At 35.4% G+C, this 18,035-nt stretch overlaps 1 protein-coding gene across 2 annotated transcripts in view; it reads left to right on the forward strand.

Moving 5' to 3' along the window:
* Positions 1-18,035, forward strand: part of LOC125649889 (endophilin-A3-like) — a 35,064-nt gene that overhangs the window by 8,379 nt on the left and 8,650 nt on the right. For both annotated transcript variants that reach the window (XM_048877731.2, XM_048877732.2), the window contains exons 6-7: positions 4,636-4,769; positions 13,165-13,231. In XM_048877731.2, coding sequence (XP_048733688.1) covers positions 4,636-4,769; positions 13,165-13,231 — 201 coding nt within the window. The remainder of the gene's footprint in view (positions 1-4,635; positions 4,770-13,164; positions 13,232-18,035) is intronic.

Below are 18,035 nucleotides of genomic sequence, written 5' to 3' on the forward strand. Positions count from 1 at the left end.
CTGCATATCGTGAATCTGAACATTGATGCAAATGATTTAATAGGATTAAGGTACACATTTTGGAGATAAAAACATTTTTTTATGAATCTTCTCTCCTGAGTTTGTCTTATTATTAATACCTTGATTTCAAATAATATTTATTTGAGCAGACTCACATTTCCTTGTAGAGCTTTCAGAGTCTAACACATTACAATGTGGTTTTGTTTACTTTTTAAAAAGTTGCGGTTGTAGAATACTTACTTGATTGGATATGCTTTGCGCTAAGGATGGAGACACTGTTTTTATATTTAGTAAAATGCATTGTTTATTTCAGTTAAATGAAAATAAATTAATAACTTTATTTGAAAATAAAGTTGTTTAATCAAAAAAAGTTTTATCTGTAAGTCTCATTTTGGAATCTGAAAGTAACATACTTCAGTCATTTTTTATTTGGACCAATGAAGCTTGCAAGTCCAAGAAATATTCTCATTCATAGATCATATACTCGTAATGTGTTTAGTATTTTTTGTTTACAAATCTTTCAAAAAAGATTATTCTTCCACTAGGCTACTTCAAAAGAGCAAATTTACTAACCTAGTCCAAAATTTGATAGGTTTTGCCTATTGGTGTCAGACTTTTGACAATATACTGTCTGGATTGAGTAAAGGAAAACTGAATATATGTTACTTCAGTGTATGGCAAATGATCAATTTGATAGTTTTCCTGTGTATATCATGAAATATATGACAAGAATGCAAACAAACCTTTAAACATATAGATAAACAGTTGCATATACCCTATTGTGTAGTCAAAACACAATGTAGGTTGTATGACTTTGTTAATTAGAAACAGAGTTTGAAACATAATAGCTAAACTATGCTTTTGGTCTTGCCCTGTAGAGTATAGTATCGGTTGTCATGTTTATCTTGTAAACAGAGTTAAATTATATGTGGTCCATGATAATATACATATATTCCAGGTGAAAATGAAAGGTATTTACACATGACTGTTTGTAGCACCTGTTCGTTGATCATTTGAGATACTGCACTCATTATTTTCTACAATGTATTTTGTATCTAGTACTATTGACCTTGCATTCAATTACTTTCCAACAAATCAATTTGTTTCTCATACTTTGGAAAGGAATGAATGTAAAATAGCTTTTATTAAACAGTTTGAAAATAAGCCCCTGGGGGCTTATCTCCTACAAGTCATATTAAACAGGAGAAATCTCAAAGTGGAATGTTTACTTCTTATAAAAAAAGAAACAACCCAGCAAGGTAGCTGGTGTTAGGGACATACTAATATGGAAAGGGGGTATATTTAGACAGTGGGTGTTAAATGATGGGGAAAGACTCCATCATAATGTATATAAGGGCTTTAAGAGGACAATTAAGGAAAATGTGGTTTTGTTATAAATGACCTAGCTGTCATATTGTAGACTTTCTATGGCAATGCAACCTTTATTTCCTCATTCAAACAAATGTGAATTTCCTTTTCAATTATTAGAATTTTACCCACTATTAATTAGAGGGAGATTATTTGCTTGTGTGTATTCTATTGAGAAACATGTGTTTTATGAATGTTTGAATTTGTACACTGTCATACATCACAATCTTTCAAATGTTACACACACACACACATATATATATTTATAATATATATATATATATATGTAACATTAATGTGATAATTAAGACTAAAGCATTACAGAGATTAATAGAGTGTACTTTAGAAGTCCTCAAGGTGCAAGGAAAGACTTTAAAACAATGAAGAAGAATGTGTTCTTTGTCTGACAAATGATTGATGACTTTAATTACACTATCTTCCCACCAAAGTTATGTAACTAGTAGAATTGTCGTAAGTTGCCAACAATGATAAGACAGGATATGTAACAAGGTTACAGTGATCTCATATGCAGTACCATGTGTATTACAAATTGTTTGATAAACACCATTATCTGTTCGTGCAAGTTGTCATCCCGTGCACAGATTATGATGTATTTTGTCATGTACTATATGTAATTCTATATATGTGCTAGGAAGTAATTCATAAATAAAACAGGACAACAGATGGAATGGTGAAAATTACATGTATTATGTTAAATTCATTTCATGTGTGTGAAATTCACAGTTGTTTATGCCGACTGGTATGTTGAAGATTGATTAGTGTGTTGATGGATGAATCCTCCAGGCCCAATCCATCTCTTGCACTTCCATGTGTATGGACGGTTATGTTATGGCTTGATAGAAATTGACAAACTAGAAGTTATGGGATTATTCCTGATGTCCCTTGTGTCTTGGTTTTTTTTTTTGAGCATTCACTCTATGTACTCTATAACTCTCATTGATCTTTCCCATTCTCAAAAGCCTGAGATCTAGTAGACAACAGTTGTCAGTAAAATATAAATGACAGTATCATTGCCATCTATTCACTATGTTTTTATCATGTAGTGGTGACTTCCTACCAAGTTTACCTCATGATCTAATAATGAAATGAGAGGAAATGGAAGCAGGAAAGAATTGCCTAATTTCCTTTTTTATGCTCTTGAGTTATTGAAAAACTTCTGTTTTTCTGAAAGGAAACACTATCCTGTGAAGTATAAAGCCCATTATCTCAATGACTGGAGAATTATTTCACTGTGTGTATGTTAGATTTAATGAAGGAAAAAAAGCACATCATCTTTAAAGCACATGATTTCAAATTCTTTAGGTACATGGAAAGAAACAACTATCATGTGACATACAAACATACTAACTAATTTGTCCTCAATATATTAAGAGTACAGAGGTGTGTTTACCACAATGCAGAAAATTTTCCTTGGTGATTAAATGGGATACGCCGTAACAATGGTGTTACTCTTGGTTTTCATTTGTTCTTTTGTTGCTGTTGGGAGTGACTTGATGTAGTAAAGTTTTGTGTATTGCATGTATATGATATGAATATGTGCACCAGATGTTAAGAAAGAAATCTTAGTCCCATTACAACATCATAAAAAGTTCATGAAACTTAGCTGAGTTTTGAAATTCTGGGTTGTCTTTTTATGCTCCCAAGGTCGAAGATTGGTGGGGGTGGGGGGTTTACATGTTTTTCTCCTGTCTGTCATTCTGTCTGAAACTTTAACCTTGGTAATAACTTTTGAACAGCAAATGCTAGAGCTTTGATATTTCACATGAGTATTCCTTGTGACAAGACCTTGCCATGGATACCAACATTTTTGACCCTGCAACCTTGACCTTGGAGTTTGACCTACCTTTTGAAAACTTTAACCATGCTAATAACTTATGAACAGTAAGTACTAGAGCTTTGATATTTCACGTGAGTATTTCTTGTGACAAGACCTTTCCGTGGGAACAAAAATGTTTGACCCTGTGACCTTGGAGTTTGACCTACTTTTAAAAAATTTGACATTTGTCATATCTTCTAAATGGTAAATTTCTATTAGAGCTTTCATATTGCACATGAGCATTTCTTGTGACAAGATCTTTCTACTGGTACCAAGATATTTGTCCTTGTGACATTGGCCATCTTTAGAATTGATCATTATTGGGGGCATTTGTGTTTCACAAACACATCTTGTTTGTGTTGGTAAAAGACAGCTTTAGGTGAAGTTGATGTCAGCACACATAACTGAAGAACATACTATTTATCAATACACATGCATTACATTTACACAGTGTAAAAATAATCACACTTTTTTTTCAGAGTAAGTAAAAAAATTTTTTTTTCAGAGTTAGTAAAAGTTATCATTATTTAATGCAAGTTTATGAGTTGATATAACAGAATGCATGTAGTGTGGCTCAGATAAGTCATATTATTAGGTATTTATTGTGTAAGCCTTTAGAAGAACATATCTGTGTATTTATTCCACTGATCTGTGCGTGTCATCTGATTTCTACTGATGTGTGTGGGCCTGATTTCTACTGATGTGTGTGAGTCTGATTTCTATTGATGTGTGTGGGTCTGATTTCTACTGATGTGTGTGGGTCTGATTTCTATTGATGTGTCTGGGTCTGATTTCTATTGATGTGTGTGGGTCTGATTTTCTACTGATGTGTGTGGGTCTGATTTCTATTGATGTGTCTGGGTCTGATTTCTATTTATGTTTGTTGGTCTGATTTCTACTGATGTGTGTGAGTCTGATTTCTATTGATGTGTGTGGGTCTGATTTCTATTGATGTGTTTGGGTCTGATTTCTACTGATGTGTGTGGGACTGATTTCTATTGATGTGTGTGGGTCTGATTTTCTACTGATGTGTGTGGGTCTGATTTCTATTGATGTGTCTGGGTCTGATTTCTATTTATGTTTGTTGGTCTGATTTCTGGGTCTGATTTCTACTGATGTGTGTGAGTCTGATTTCTATTGATGTGTGTGGGTCTGATTTCTACTGATGTGTGTGGGTCTGATTTCTATTGATGTGTGTGGGTCTGATTTCTATTGATGTTTGTTGGTCTGATTTCTGGGTCTGATTTCTACTGTTGTGTGTGGGTCTGATTTCTATTGATATGTGTGGGTCTGATTTCTATTGATGTGTGTGAGTCTGATTTCTATTGATGTGTGTGGGTCTGATCTCTATTTGTGTGTGTGGTCTGATTTCTGTTGATGTGTGTGGTCTGATTTCTATTGATGTGTGTGGGTCTGCTTTCTGATTTTAGGGGAATGTCTCCAGGATGCAGGGGAAGTGTTCAAACAGCTAGCTGACCACAAGTATGCACTGGAGGACAATGTGAAACAGAACTTCCTGGGTCCCCTGGCAGACCTCCAGTCAAAGGACCTAAAGGAGGTCAATGTAAGTCGAGAACATATTCCCATTTGTGTCCAATTGCAATGGGAATAAATATACGTATAGTATGTTTCCCACAACTTTTGTGATAGACCTTCAAATTTTGTGTCATCTTAGGCCTTCAGAATTGTAGTACATTTCTGTGAAAATCTTAGAATTGTGCTACATTAAACCCATGGATGTCTAGAATGGCTAGGTATGTTCTTTTTGTGATGTTTATGAGTAAATCCTGTAAGATTATTCTATCTTATGACTAGTGCTGGGTATTGTGACCCGAAAATCGTATTGCGATATATTGCAATATTAAATTTTGTATTGCAATACATACATGTATATATCATAATATTATAAAAATCTTTATGAAATAAAAGAAAAACAGTTATCTTCTGATATTTTTCATTCTACTTGAAATACTATAAATAAACATTGACAAATGAATAGCTGAATCAAAAAATGGTTCATATTAATAGATTTTTAGGCTATTTGTTCAGTTATTGCTGAAGCTCTTGGGCTCTTGCTAGGATATTTCAATTTAAATCCACAACTTATCATTGCGGAAAGTTAAACATGACTCGGGGGAGGGGGAGAAGTCGATACAGCCCGACACGATCCCGTTTATGTTGGCTCGAATTGATGCTAACATTGCAGTGGTGCCTCCGCATGTGACTGACTTGTAGTGCTACCATTTATCACAATTCACCTTTGAATTAGAACGCTTTACCCGATATAGTATTGCGTTGTGTGACGACACAATTGAATGAGACGATTGAACAATTTGAATGAAATGTTTGATGTAATACAACAAGAGTTTTCATTGGCCGATTACAGCCCGCCCACTTTCTCGAGCGGATTCAGTGTAGCTGGAGAATTGTACATAGCTCTCTGAAAAGATCCACCTCTTATAAAAACCTTCGATTTACGGGTCATTAAAAGCTGTGGACGGTTGAGGCCTGAAATCGGTGTATTTTTGTGTTACTGTCTCATAAACTCAATATAAAAAAATCTTAACATATTTTCCTACTATATACTTGCGTCCAAACATACCTTCAAATATTCATTAAAGCCACACACCACCCGAAAACTCGCAGCTTCAAATGATTTCGTTTGTTGACGTAGCCATGTTAGGTAGCTGGTTAATTCGAACTCTTGTATCTATTCATAAAATTGGTTGTAAGTTATGTATTTGTTCTTCATTTATTATCAACACGAATAATTAATAGAAATTAAAACATTTTTGTACCAGTTTTTGTAAAGGTAAAATAAGCTCTTGATGAACGAAAATACTACATAAGCCCATTAGATGGAGATCGGCCGGCGCGGCCGCTCATGACTAATGAAAGCCGCACTGCCCTGAGTTTAGCTATTTGAATAATTATCATTTAATAGGACTGGGGTGGTATATTATTTAAACAATTTAGCTAAAATATTTGTGGGGTATTAGTACACATCTAGACGCTATTGTGCCAATATGGAAATGAACTGGGATTCGAATTGACTGGCTACCTAACATGGCTACGTCTACGAATGAAATCATCAAAAGCTGTGATCGAGTTTTTGGGTCCTATGGGGCTTTAATAAATATTTGAAGGTATGTTTGGACACAAGTATAGTAGGAAAATATGTTAGGAATTTTTTTATATTAAATTTATGAGACAACAACACATGAATACAACTTTTTCTCATTCTTCCTTTGAAGTTTTTTTTTCCATCTAGCATCTGGCCGTCATGTTTTCAAATGCTGACTACTCCCATATAAGGGAATTTGGGCGGACTTATACATATGGACCAATGAGATTTTCTGTTGCATTTCGCAATTGTATTACAAACAGATTCAATTGTGTCGTCACACAACGCAATACTATATCGGCCAAAGCGTTCTAATTCAAAGGTGAATTGCGATAACAGTCACATACAGGTCCGTGTATTCCTTATAGCAGTATTGAGATTGATCACTGTTCTTAATCTTCACCCTTTTATATAGTCATATCTGTTACAACTAACAGTATTTCGTTTTCTTCTCCTAGTTTGAAGTGATACATACTATTGGAGCTTTTACTCTCTCATTCAGACATTCTCGATCAGTTTAATACGCCGCCATTTTTAAACTTTAAATCCGGGGCAGGTAGCAGAAGGATAATTCATACCCTCAAGTAGGACCCAGGGTCACTGCATTTTCGTATGACTCCGGGTCACCCTATTTTCTACACAGTTTACTATGCTATAAAGATAGTCCCACATAAAAGTGAAAGTACAATGCAGATAATGTATAATGCACACTACCAAAGGAAAATGAATCAATATTGAGCAAGTCATTATTGATCATTTACATGTCATCATTTCTTAGCAAGAAATAGCCTAGTTTTAAAGATGATAAATCACTGTTAACTGCACCCCCATATTTCCCCAAATATGAGAATGTGATATGAACATAGCTTATGATAAATACAATGCAGTGAAATTGAACTTGGAAAATCGTCCTTTTATTAATTGCAATTTATTTACAGATAATCATAAGATAATGTAGCACCTGGGGTGACCTCTGGTCACCTATAGATTTCAGACATGAAAATTATGTTACTATGGATTATATTTCATGATGCTATAACAGTGTCAAGGTGAAATGTTTTGCTCACCTGATCCAAAGAATAAAATGAGCTTTTTTGATTATTTGTCTATCCGTTTGTAAATTTTCTTATCTACTGGGCATATTTTCACTAAGCCTTAAGTAAGGTTTGTCCAAAGTTATGTTCAGATGGTCCATGGGTATTTTGTCTAAATCATGTTATGGCTTGACTTTGTAGTTGTTCATTAGAATTGATGTAAATAGAAAATATAACATATAGAAGGCGTGTCTGTAAGATGTGTGTAAGAAATAACGGGAAGTATGAATTTTGGACATAGTGGAATTGTCATGTGTTCACTCTACCTGTTACTTGACAATATATTTGAAATAGAAGTAGAGATATAAACAAGGGTGACCTAAGGTCATCCATGCACTGAAATATCGGTTACTTCAGGACGTCTTTCTTTGATGTGAAATTATACAATATATACAATAGTGACTAGAGGTAACCCTTATAGAGTGTATGACATTTACTTCCATGGATGACCAGAGGTAACCTTTATATGACATTTACTTCAATGGGTGACCAGAGGTAACCTTTATATGACATTTACTTCAATGGATGACCAGAGGTAACCTTTATATGACATTTACATCAATGGGTGACTAGTGGTAACCCTTATATGACATTTACTTCAAAGGGTGGTCAGAGGTAACATTTATATGAAATGTACATCAATGGATGACCAGAGGTAACTCTTATATGACATTTACATCAATGGATGACTAGTGGTAACCATTATATAATCATTATATTATAATGGTGACCATGGTAACCTTTCGTAGAACCATTATTCAAGAGGTTGGGAACACTTCCCCAATATCGATGTGGCCCCACTAAAGCTTATTATTTCTAGGTTTATAATGATGAAATTTATTTATCTGTAAGCATTGAAACAAAAAATCACTCCGTCAGGAAAAGAAATATAGATTGATAATGATAGTAGTAGTTGATAAACATAAGAAAAACAGGAAAGTGGAAAGACCCAATAAAAGGATTCATAACAGAATGTAAATTGGAGCATGTCTACCTGCCAAAAGATTTGTGCTTCGACAATGACAAAGTCATGCAGAAAGTAGACACATTCACCCTTTTCTAACAGATAAGAGTTATATTTAAGGTCTTCCGTCTCCTGCGGAAGACCTTACTATTATTGTTCGCGTTCTTCTTCTTCATTATTATTATTAAGGTCTTCCGTCTCCTGCGAAGACCTTACTATTATTGTTCGCGTTCTTCTTCTTCATTATTATTAAGGTCTTCCGTCTCCTGCGGAAGACCTTACTATTATTGTTCGCGTTCTTCTTCTTCATTATTATTATTATTATTATTAAGGTCTTCCGTCTCCTGCGGAAGACCTTACTATTAATGTTCGCGTTCTTCTTCTTCATTATTATTATTATTATTTTCCTTGGTAGTACACACGTTTTTCTCAGCCATTTCTCGATCGATTTTCACGAAATTTTCAGGAAAGATGTCTTTTGGTGACGAGACTTTGCTTGCAAAATTTCGTGCTTGACGTCACTTCCGGTCAGGAGTTATCTCTCTTTTAGTGACTTTTTGAAGGGCCTTGTTGTCCACACATCTCCGTTAGTTTTGAAGCTAGAGTCTTGAAATTTCTACACAAGATAGAGTAAACATTTTAGAAGATTTGTGGGGGATTCGATTTTACCGGAGGCGATTTGCCTAAACGCTCGCCTGGACCTGAAAAAATGGATGCCAAAATTTTTCGCCGATTTCGGCGATTTTTGACCTTTGATCTCCAATATCTTTTTTCTTGCAAATATTTTGTTAAGACATGTAGAACAAAAGTTGTGCACATTTACGAGATCTTTTCGAAAAATATCAAGATTTAGGGGCTAGCCCCTTAAATTAGGGATCTAGAAGGGCTCAAAGTCTAGATCAAATATCTCAAAAATTGTTAATATTTTGGTATAAGTCAAAGAACAAAAAATGTTCATCTCAACAATCCAAATCTATTCATATAAAAATTTAGGTCATATGTTATGTAATAAGGGATTTTAAGGGCCAAAACCATAAATTTTTTACCCCTTGTATCTCAAAAACGACAAATATTTTGAAAAGCAATAAAGAACAAAAGTTGTTCAGAATGATGATCTGAACAATATGCATATTTCGTTTTTACCCTATGTGGCCCCGTTAGGGAGCTACAGTTTGACCCCTAAAAATTACTTCTAGAAATAACTCGAGAACGGTAAAGAATTTCTAAATACTTGTTGAACAAAAAATGTTTGAAATGTCATGACCTTTCTTACGATATCAAGCAAAAGGGGCTGACCCTTTAAATTAGGGGCCCAGAAGGGTCCAAAGGTTTATGAGAATATCTCAGAAACTATTAATACTTTGTAATAAGTCATTGAAGCGGAAATGTTCATCTAAACGAGCTTGTTCTTATCAAATCAAAAAGTAGGTCATATGTTACGTAATAAGGGATTTTAAGGGCCAAAATCATAAATAATTGACGCCTCATATCTTGAAAACGACAACTATTTTGAAAAGCATTATTGAACAAAAGTTGTTCAGAATGATAATCTAAACAATATGTACATTTCGTTTTTTCCCTATGTGGCCCCGTTAAGGAGCTACAGTTTGGCCCCTAAATATTTCTTGTAGAGATAACTCGAGAACGGTAAAGAATTTCTAAATACTTGTTGAGCAAAAAATGTTTAAAATGACAAGGCCTTTCTTACGATATCAAGCAAAACGGGCTGGCCCTTTAAATTAGGGGTTCAGAAGGGTCCAAATGTTTTTGAGAATATCTCAGAAACTATTAATATTTTATAATAAGTTGTAGAAGCGGAAATGTTCATCTCAACGAGCTTGATCTTATCAAATCAAAAAGTAGGTCATATGTTACGTAATTAGAGATTTTAAGGGCCAAAATCGTAAATATTTGACGCCTCATATCTTTAAAACGACATATTTTTTGAAAAGCATTATTGAACAAAAGTTGTTCAATGTGTCATAACCTATCGATCAATATCAAAAAAATGGGTCTGTGGGCCTCATGGCTCGCCTGTAGAGTCGATTTTTGTCGATATCAGTCGATTTCAAAAACTTGTAACTGGTAAATATTTTGTAAGGACATATTGAACAAAAGTTGTTCAGTTTATCGAGATCTATCGATTGATATCAAGAAATAGGCCTATGGTCCTAATGGCTCGCCTGTAGAGTCGATTTTTTTGTCGATATCGGTCGATCTCAATAACTTTTTACAGGTAAATATTTTGTAAAGACATATAGAACTAAAGTTGTTGAGTCTATAGAGGGCTAACAAGTGACATCAAGAAATAGGCCCGCGGGCCTTATGGCTCGCCTGGAGAGTCGAATTTCAAACGAATTTCACCGCAACTTTGCTTCAGAAGCTTATGATATGAAAAATTGATTATATCTAAAGTGTCTTCAAGTCGGAAACTAAATTGGGACTCATTTGTCTTTTTTTTTTTTTTTAACTCCAAGTGCATCAACAAATCGGACGGAAGACCTACTCGTTGCTCGCAACGAGATCGTGTCTAGTCTTGTTTATTATTACGCGCATTTGTTTCAAGATATAAGAACTATATAAAAACTACTTTCGGGTGACCCCGGGTCCTACTTGAGGGTACAAATTATCCTTCTGCGGACAGGTAACTTATTTAAGGAATTTACAGAATATTGAACCCGAACCAGTATTTACCAAAAAAATATTGTGATACATATTGCCAACAACGGAATCGGGATTGATCGGTTAACCAGTAATATCACACAGCACTACTTACGACAGTCACAGAGCTTGACTTAAGGAGTTCATATAATTGTCAAATGAGCATTCGACAATTTAAATTCTCCAGGTTCTGTAGTCTTGACTGTTTTTTATGCCCCCCTTTGAAAAAGAGGGGGCATATTGTTTTGCACCTGTCGGTCAGTCGGTATGTCGGTCGGTCTGTAGACCATGTGTTGTCCGCTCAATATCTTGAGAACCATTCACTTGATGATAATGATATTTCATATGTGGGTTAGTTGTGAGTAGAAGAGGATCCCTATTGTTTTTCAGGTCAAAGGTCAAGGGTCAATCTACTCTGGACATAGGAATATAATGTCCGCTCAATATCTTGAGAACCTTTGTTTGAAAGACATCAAACTTGGCACACTGGTACATCCTAAGGAGTAGATGACCCCTATTGATTTTGAGGTCATATGGTCAAAGGTCAAGGGTCAAACTGGGCATAGGAATATACTGACCATTCAATGTCTAGAGAACCCTTTGCTTGACAGACATCAAACTTGGTACGCCAGTACATCTTCAGAAGAAGATGACCCCCATTGATTTTGAGGTCACATGGTCAAAGGTCAAACTGGACATAGGAATAAACTGTCCGTTAAATATCTCGAGAACCCTTTGCTTGACAGACATCAAACTTGATACACTGGTACATCTTCAAGAGAAGATGACCCCTATTGATTTTGAGGTCACATGGTCAAAGGTCAAGGGTCAAACTTGACATGGGAATATAATGTCTGCTCAGTATCTTGAGAACCCTTTTCTTGACAGACATCAAACTTAGTACACTGATACGACTTCAGGAGAAGATGACCACTATTGATTTTGAGGTCACATGGTCAAAGGTCAAGGGTCACACTAGACAGGAATATACTGTCCGTTCAATATTTTGAGAACCCTTCGCTTGACAGACATCAAACTTGGTACACTGGTACATCTTCAGGAGAAAATTACCCCTATTGATTTTCAGATCACATGGTCAAAGGTCAAGGGTCAAACTGGACATTGGAATATACTGTCTGCTCCATATCTTGAGAACCCTTTGCTTGACAGACATTAAACTTGGTACACTGGTACATCTTCAGGAGAAGATGACACCTATTGATTTTGAGGTCGCGTGGTCAAAGGTCAAGGGTTAAACTGTACATGGGAATATACTGTCCACTCAATATCTTGAGAACCCTTTGCTTGACAGACATCAAACTTGGTACACTGGTACATCTTCAGGAGAAGATGACTACTAATTATTTTAAGGTCACATGGTCAAAAGTCAAGGGTCAAATTGGACATAGGAATATACTGTCCGTTCAATATCTTGAGAACCTTTTGCTTGACAGACATCAAACTTGGTACACTGGTACATCTTCAGGAGTTGATGACCCCTATTGATTTTTAGGTCACATGGTCAATCCACTCTTGACATAGGAAGATATTGTCTGCTCAATATTTTGAATTGATGATTGATACTACTCTCAATTAAATGAGGTGTGTGTGTATAACCCTTTTCAATTTTGCACCATGGGGGGCATATGTGTTTTACAAACATCTCTTGTTTTAGTGTACAATGCGTATTTCAGGTGTTACGTGAACACTACTGTATAGCTTTGAAATCTACCTGTCCTAAACATTATCTAGTCCCTTCTGTCATAGCCTGGCAAAAATCATACAACAAAATTATCATAGGTTTCATGTGAACGCAATCTTTAAAGAAAAAAACATTGTTTTAAAGTGATTTTAGAATGGATTGAAGAAATATTTTTGTATGGATCTATTCAGGATTTTAAGTATTTAAAAAGTCATATAAAATACAGTACCCCAGCAGTGATGAAGGCACATTGTTTATTTAAGGGTTACACGTCATAAATATTTATCTATTGTTTGTTTAAGGATTTTTGCTTATTCAGTAGTATTTTAATCTTAGCAGATATAGATGCGATATGGCTTCCATGTATTTACATGTACTGTAAGGTATTTGACAGCATTCTGTTTGTATTTATAGCACCACAGAAAGAAATTGTCTGGGAGGAGACTGGACTTTGACTGCAAGAAAAGGAAGAAAGATAAAGGTAGGCTGGAATACTGTACATGATTTTTATATTGATGAAAGGAAGGGATTTTGTGGAATTTTCACAATAGCACACGAGGGAGGTGAAAGGAAAAAAAAATGAAAATGTTGATAACATTGACAATGGGAAGTGGGTTTTCTGGTCCGAGATGGATATATAAGTATTTTTTTTTTTTTTTTGCTTTTTGCTTTTTGTATTTTTGACATTATTTAAGTATGGGATACTAGACATTAAGCATTTTACACCAAGATGGAATGCCATATGTATGAGTGACTGCTGTGTGGTGTGCTTGTTTGCAACGTGGCCTGTGTTTGAATTTGGGTGTTTTTTCTTTACAGGAGGTAGGAGAACATGCGTTTAAGTATGAATTGTTATATATTGCATGCTGGAGGGTTCATGGCTTTTCATAGATTAGAACACATTTTCTTTTGATGAATACAGTTCTGCATGGTTCCATTGTAACAGTACATTCATTAAGTGTTGGTTGTACCTGAAGCTTTATGCTTTTCCACCATGAGTGGTTGCTTTGCTTTTAGGAATCATCGTTTGCAAGACCTGTATCACGTGCTAACACATTATATTAGGCTTTGAATCAGGACGGGTACTTTTGCCAGATGTAGCACATGTAGAAATGGCATCCTACATGATCTGATCGATTTTGCAAAGTTTCCCTGGAACTTGCAGGAAACCGAAATAACAAATAGAAAACAGGTTTAGCTAGAAAGACTAACAGTGTAAAGATACCCCATACTTATGTATAGCCTTACAGATGCTTGCTTCTAAATGTATTTTAGTAAAGTATGGAATTATAAATTAGTCAATGTACTCGGTCAGAAATCCAACCTAGTACATGTAATATATATATCCCCAGTATTATCCAACTGCATGCATAAAATATTTCATGTATCAGATGGGAATCAGTTGTAGCTCAGTTTTGACATGTTTAAAGTCTAAACATCAATGTTGACAGCAGATGTTATATTTAGCTTGGTGAATTTTTGGAAAGCTTGTGTTACATTTATGTACCTCCTTTGTCAATGTAATGGGGTCGAACATTTTGAAACATTCTATCCTTGTGTATAAATTTGCCCTACCTTGTCCATTCCAACCTTGCACGAATGATGTATACAGGAAGTTAAAGATGATGATGCCATGTGCTTCAGATGCTGAATGTGACCAAGGTGCATCTTTAAGAATAATTAAGTTAAATTTTGTAACTATGCTCATTCCCAAGCAATTTCATGACTAAATCTACAAACCATGATATGCAGATAAAAAAAAAATATTTGAAATACGGATAATCTTTAATGGCACTTTTTCTATTCAAAATGGGGTGGAGATGCTACAACCTTCAAAATGGTGCAAAGTAAACGTTTTTGGTAAAAAAAAAAATTCAGGGGGGGGGGGGGTATTGCAACCCCACACTTCCTCCCCTTAGATCCGCCTCTTTATGAACTGAATGGCCAGGTTAAAACATTTCTCAAGCAGGTTGTGATGTAATACTCATAAGAGCTGTATAAACCAAACTTGCAATGTTGTATTTGCTTATTGGGGATGATTTTGATACTTGGCTTTATTCACCAGGTATATTTTTCAAGATGAGCATTATAGTCGTACACTATGTCTACGCATGAATAAGCAATGTTAGCTGTCCATGATAATCAATTTCTGTTGGTGATACAGCTTTACAGTAATGTAAGAAAGAAATTGGACAGTGACCTTTTACAAGCAAAGCCAGCATCAGGATCTTTTGTTGGTTCCCTCGAATCACTTTTTGGGGGATTTCCCCCTAGATTTTGTTGCATTTTTATGTACATATTGATGTTGATTTGTTTAGATGACTTCATTTCTGAGTCACTCACACAATCTATTATAATCAGTATCCCTCAGTCATTCTCCTACAATCACTCCACCTCAGTCAGTATCCCTCAGTCATTCTCCTACAATCACTCCACCTCAGTCAGTATCCCTCAGTCATTTATCTACAATCACTCCACCTCAGTCAGTATCCCTCAGTCATTCTCCTACAATCACTCCACCTCAGTCAGTATCCCTCAGTCATTCTCCTACAATCACTCCACCTCAGTCAGTATCCCTCAGTCATTCTCCTACAATCACTCCACCTCAGTCAGTATCCCTCAGTCATTTATCTACAATCACTCCACCTCAGTCAGTATCCCTCATTCCTGTCTCATTTTTAAGTTTAGATTCTGTTAATTAAATTAATAAGCCAGTTAGTTTGGTTGTTACTAAAGGTACAAAAAACTTCCTGAATGTTTTCATCCTAAAACCTTAAACTTAAAAAAATTCAATCCTCATCCCTGCTATTTTTATGATCACTATATAGGCATGTGGAGAGGGTTTATTTAGGCAGTGTGCCTGCTGTCCAATCCTATTTATGTATGTATTATATATATATACAGTATAATCTGTCTAAACCAGCTATGTCTGGTTCCAAAGAAATTGGCCGGTTTGCACAGAGTCCGGAGTGCAGAATGTTGACAAGAATGAGAGTTGCTTCCCTTGTATTCACTGTCTATGCATACGTGTGTAATGATTGCTAACGTTTTAATATATCACAAAAGAATTCAAAATGTAAAAATATAAATGTCAGTGTTTTATTGTCGTGCTCATTTGAAAAGGTTTCAATTTTTATTAACCAGTTTAAAATCTGGGAATTATTCGCGCAATTTTCTGTTGGTAAATTGTAGATTTCGTCTACATCATCGCCGTTATCAAGTGCTACATTATGTACGTTCGTCAAGTTTGTGTTGTGTTCGTTTAGAATTTGTCTTTCCCAGCTTTCATTGTAAATGTATCACTTTCACTGTCTCAATTTGTGAAACGGAAACTAATACAATGCCGAGTGATCGACCGGACATGGCGAGTTGAGCTAACTAACTGCATATCATCACTGTCTGACTCGCCGTAGAGCTCCCGAGAAGTCCACGAGGGGAAACCCTGCTTTTGGAAAACATAACGGGATTGTTGCCGATTTTGTTTCATTCCAAGAATGTATTGAATTCATCGATTAATTGAACTTTGTCTCATAATGTCAGTTCTCGTCTCTGTCGTTAGGGGGAAGGGCGCCATTACCTCATGCGTGGTGCTGTCATAATTGAAAAGTGCACCCCCTAAAAATCAGGTTTTATTTTAAAATGATCGCGACTCATAGCCAGCTACACTCTTTTACTTACCTGTGGCTTCCCTTGAGACACCGCGTGTGATCGACCGAATACCGACAGGTTGGTCATCGTGGGGTGGCTGGTTTAAATGCGATAATTAAAGCTAATTACGAGCAGTTGGGACCCTGTGTACACCGAATACAATTGACCACAACAATTAGGGTGGTGTATCATCGAGGGGTCGGTTTACACAGGATAATTAAAGTTAATTGATAGCAGTTGGGACCGTGGAAGCCGACCGATATACAGAATACGCAGTATCCGGAGTACAGGGAATTATTAATAAAGGATTTGTTAAAGAAATGTTAGGGACTATATTTTGTGGCCGGAATTGACAGAGCGACGGAGTACTCAGAGGCCGGTTTGGACAAATTATACTGTATGTATATATATATATATATATATATATATATATATATATATATATGCATGAATAAAATACTGTTCAAATCAAATCAAAGCCGAAAGGGTGGGGCAAAGTTGATCATACTTGTAAATATTGTAGAATCATTTCAATTGTTGGGATCCAGTTTTTGTGGATTGCTACAATTTTACAGTTTTGTTATGATGTAATTTCGTTAAGTGTTATATTGAGGTACCCATGAAATCCATGGAAATTAGGCCTTCCGGGAAATATAATGACTCCACAGTATATTGAAAATGAAATCCAGAATATCCAACAGACAAATGCATAACTATAACTGAGCAAGCAGTAGCGATCCCCTACAGAAATTGTGAAATCTATTTCTCCTAGATATGAGGTCCCAGTCAAGGTCAAGTTCACTAGTAAAAAAAAAAGGGGGGGATAAGCATTTTGTTTGGATTATGGTTTCTTAATTAAGAAATGTTAAAAGCTCAAACAAAACTCTAAGGTGAGGTTTATTGTTACTAAATGATTCCATGATTTTGACCAAGGGTATAAGTTCAAAGTTACTGAGAAAAAATTTGTTCATTCAATCCACATGATATACATGTATGGTAGATTGTATACGCTGTATTAGGAAATAAACGAGTGTTTATAAGGGTTTGTATACGCTGTATTAGGAAATAAACGAGTGTTTATAAGGGTTTGTATACGCTGTATTAGGAAATAAACGAGTGTTTATAAGGGTTTGTATACGCTGTATTAGGAAATAAACGAGTGTTTATAAGGGTTTGTATACGCTGTATTAGGAAATAAACGAGTGTTTATAAGGGTTTGTATACGCCGTATTAGGAAATAAACGAGTGTTTATAAGGGTTTGTATACGCCGTATTAGGAAATAAACGAGTGTTTATAAGGGTTTGTATACGCTGTATTAGGAAATAAACGAGTGTTTATAAGGGTTTGTATACGCCGTATTAGGAAATAAACGAGTGTTTATAAGGGTTTGTATACGCTGTATTAGGAAATAAACGAGTGTTTATAAGGGTTTGTATACGCCGTATTAGGAAATAAACGAGTGTTTATAAGGGTAATCGAAGTGGACAATGGGAAATAGACATCTTATCTGAGATGAATTCTTATACAATCTGCGTGAACAATTCTGGAAACTTTGTGTATACAATTGGTGTTTGCTTTTGAGAATATGAAGTTAATATATTGATTGATACCCACCAGATCACCATATGACCCTTCC

The sequence above is a fragment of the Ostrea edulis genome, chromosome 5 (genome assembly GCF_947568905.1).
Source record: "Ostrea edulis chromosome 5, xbOstEdul1.1, whole genome shotgun sequence".
NCBI classification, from domain to species: domain Eukaryota; kingdom Metazoa; phylum Mollusca; class Bivalvia; order Ostreida; family Ostreidae; genus Ostrea; species Ostrea edulis.